The 3,856-nt window shown below is 45.2% G+C and overlaps 2 protein-coding genes across 2 annotated transcripts; one reads left to right on the forward strand and one right to left on the reverse strand.

Annotated features, from left to right (window-relative positions):
- Positions 1-222: 222 nt before the first annotated feature.
- Positions 223-562, forward strand: HD556DRAFT_1465710 (heat shock protein 70; the record flags this gene model as incomplete). The annotated part of the gene is made up of 2 exons (XM_041308352.1): positions 223-427; positions 453-562. The coding sequence occupies 2 exons, from the start codon at positions 223-225 to the stop codon at positions 560-562; spliced, it is 315 nt and encodes a 104-aa protein (XP_041151829.1).
- Positions 563-1,321: 759 nt separating this feature from the next.
- On the reverse strand, positions 1,322-1,574 carry HD556DRAFT_1219764 (uncharacterized protein; the record flags this gene model as incomplete). The annotated part of the gene is made up of 2 exons (XM_041296769.1): positions 1,322-1,432; positions 1,500-1,574. Coding segments are annotated over 2 exons (186 nt in total), but the record flags the coding sequence as incomplete, so codon positions are not given.
- Between the last annotated feature and the right edge of the window lie 2,282 nt (positions 1,575-3,856).

Raw genomic sequence — 3,856 nt, forward strand, 5'->3', positions numbered from 1 at the left:
AGATTCTTCAGCATTTCTGTCTGTTAGGTATTAATAATATTAGTTGTTTGTTCCAAACCTCTGAGCATTTCCATCTGTTAGATCATACACCATTCAAATCCAACTGACACTGTTTTCGACGCCAAACATCTCACTTGCCTGTGTCGAAAGTGGATGACTTGAAATCAGTTACCATTCAAATATTTCAACTAACACTGTTTTCGACTCATTTGCCTGGCAAAAATGGATGACTTGGAATTTGCTCTGGAGGAGATTATTGCCATGATTCTGATGAAGATGAAGGAGACCATGGAGGCCTTTCTTGGCAAGAAGGTCACCCATGCAGTAGTGAATCGAGCCACCAAGGATGCTGGTACAATTGCTGGGTTAAATATTCTTTGTATCATTAACAAGCCCACCACTGCTGCTAGCACCAATAAGAAGGGTGGTGAGTCTCAAATTATCTATGATAGATCTTGGAGGAACTTTCAATGTTTCTTTGCTTTCGATTGATGACAGTGCCTTCAAGGTCTTGGCAACTGCTGGTGATACCCACCTTGGCGCTGAATGTCACTTGCTGTGAGAGACACTCCCCGCATGCCGTGCATGCCTTATTGACAGCCTTTAACAATTGTGTGTGCCCCAGTTCAGCCTCTGGATAAGCTGCGAGGAAGCATGCCTCATTTGAATCATACCTAGAGATGAAACAAAGGGTGAGCATGCGATGTGCATGCCAGTGGAGTGAGTGTCAGCATCAACTTACTGATTAATGAATTCCAATGTGATGGTCGCCCTCTGGTGATACTTTGATGCAAACCATTGATTGGCACCTTGGTACCACTCCCTTGGCCAATCCTTCAGCAGTGTCGTCAGTCCTTGGTCAGGATCACTGACAAGCCAATGTGTGACAATGTCCTTCCAGGACTTGCTCTTTGGGTTGGTAAGGCCGTTTGGACGTGAGACTGGCACTCGTGGAATCATGAGGCTGGGTGTAGGAAGTTGCTGTGAACTGATGCAGGCTGATGGTGGATGTGAGGTAGGGATTTCACTCGCAACAGGCCAAGATAGTAAAAGTGGCTGGGCGCTGGCAGTTGTGACACTCACTCCTCCAACAGGTGGAGTGTAGGGTGGAGTTGGTGTGCGGGACGAGTTGGATATTACAGAGAATCATGAGGAATCAGGATGTTGCAGTGGTGCAGGCAGCCTGCATGACTACATTTGTTAGCGAGCGCAGTGAGTTATTGACCAAACTGATGTTGTCGCACAGGCAATTGACATCTGCCGCAACAGATACATGGACCATATGAAGTTCTTCAGTGGATGCTGGTCTCGCAAGAGCATGTTCACCAGTGAGGGAGACATTAGCACCACAGGAGATGGGGGCAAGAGAATCACTGTAGTTAGTTTCATAGGCATGTAGTTCATCGAGGAGGTAGCGAACGAGTGTATCATGCTTCAAGTTAAGGAATTTTTAAAAAAAGGTCAGTCCAATGTCAGTCTTAAGAACATGAAGCACGTACATGCTCGCCTTCAGCCCATCCACCCCACCAGTGGACTTTAGCAAGTGTCCATCGTTGGCCTACAGGAGCAAACATGAACCAGTACTGTGCACCCCCACGATGAAAACAGTGAGTTGAGAAGTTACCAAGAATGCCAGCACTGGCAGTTGACCTCTGCGGTATCAAATTGTGGTGATTGGGCATGCAATTGTATGATGGCAGAGAAAGAGCCAGATGCTTGAGTATAAGGGAAGTCCGGCAGGCAATGACTGTCATACAGTGCAAGAGTCAGAGCTCATGCTGGATGAAAGGAGTTGCTCAATGCATAAGAATCTTCGATCCTAGAAATGAGGAAAGAGGACAAGTTATTTTCAACAAACCCATAACCGGATGCAAACATAGCGTAGTCATCCATTGAGAAAGTTGCCAAGGGCACAGAGGGAATTAGACTCATAACCAACTATGCGTCAATTTGAGATGGTGAGAATTTATTGATGTAGTCAGACTGGTCAAACTCGGAGTGATTTGGCAGGCGAAGCAAGGAGTTTGAAATTTGGCAGATGCCGGTATGCCACTTTGGGTAACATTACTTGTTTACCATGAAAAGTACAGTACATCATGCCAGAGCACTAGTAATTGATTAGGACAAACTGCTTGAACCCCTGAACCTATTATTACAAGGACAAATTTAATGCCTCGAGTGAGTAAAAGTGTTGTATCTTTAGCGTACATGATCTCGCTGCAGCAATTTCAAAGGTGTGACAGTGATTGTGTCATTGAGAGGGCCTTCGTAAAGTCCATTGCGAGATTCTCAATTGTATCTTGAGCAGCAAGTGATAAAGGTTGTACAGAACTCATGGTTGAAACTTTACATAGTGTACAGTCTGAGTAGGGCTGTAATACAGTCACTGTATCTGTACCGTTGGCTGTTTTGGCCTTCAGTTGATGGTTATGGTGTATGGGTATCAAAGTACCATATGTTGCCGTATTTGTACAGCCATATACGGCCATAATACAGGATAAGTACAGGTTTCTATAAACAATACATGCCTTGACGCTACATGCAGTAGGCACATGTCTTATTTCTCAACGAGTCGTTCCGGACCTGATCCTCGATCAGTTATATTGGCTGCTGGAGACACTGTGTACTTCTTCTTCCTTCAGTGCTCATTTTCTGATGCAGACAGCTCCACTTGACAAACTGCATGCCTTTTGACCCATCCCAGATGATGCAATCTTGGTAGCAGCCTTACACGTACTTGCTGCCCTTGTCCACAATGGTATTTACTGTTGTTCTTTGAATGCAGGCATGTGCTTGACAACGCTGTAACAAGACAACAATTGCTGGACACTACTTGAAGTAAGTAACCAGCAATATAAAATGTTGTGGTCTTGCACAGCCTAATCTGCCACATATTACAGTGACCTATCTCCGTATAATACGAGGGAATGGACATGCATAATATCCCGTATGATATGGGCCAGCGGACCATGGGCCCATGATAAAAATATCCTCGACTATGACGGATGGGCCGGGAGGGAAATTATTCCCGATGGAGGCGGGTGGGCCCATGCAGGGAATATATAGAGTAGATGAGTGGGCCGATGTATATGAATATTAGGTAGACGGGTGGGCCGAGGTAGTTGGATATTATGCAGATGGGTGTATTAAGGTAGATGTGTATGAGATAGATGGGTAGGTACTTGTTATCACATTCACGGGTGGGCCCAGACACATATTAAATTAGACGGGTGGGCCGAGGGTATTATAAAATATTGTATTAGACGGGTAGGCCCAGATGCATATTAATTAGACGGGTGGGCCGAGGGTGTTGTATGGGATGTTGTATTAGATGGGTGGGCCGAGGGTGGTATAAAATATAGATGGGTGGGCCCATGTGTATCATAATTGTAGACATGATGGAGCTGAGGTAGTTGTACATCAACCAAATCAGAGGAGGTAATAAATCAAAGTTACCGAGTTCCCGGAGCAGCAGGTGATCTCCTGACATGGCCTTTGATGGTAGACAGGTTGTCTTGCAGAATTTGGAATCCGGGGTGCAAAGCTTGTGTTGCCCTATGAGACGCCAAGTTCCGACCACCCAAATTTGGGTCAACTGTACCGACTTCTGAGTTCCAGGACCCGGGAGTCGACAAATGAATATCTGATAACCAGCACACTTCCAATCAGGTAGTATTTCATTGAGCAATGGATCATCCAAGGGGTCCCTTATCGGACTCGGTAGTCAATATAGGCAAATGATAATGAAAACATGAAAGTTGTTATTATGCTATTTTTCAAACCCGAGACCCTGAAACCCATTGTTCAACATGTCCATTTTTCACTCACTGCACAAATCACCGAGTTTCGAGTGCCG

The sequence above is a fragment of the Suillus plorans genome, assembly GCF_016647745.1.
Source record: "Suillus plorans strain S12 chromosome Unknown HD556scaffold_160, whole genome shotgun sequence".
Taxonomy (NCBI): domain Eukaryota; kingdom Fungi; phylum Basidiomycota; class Agaricomycetes; order Boletales; family Suillaceae; genus Suillus; species Suillus plorans.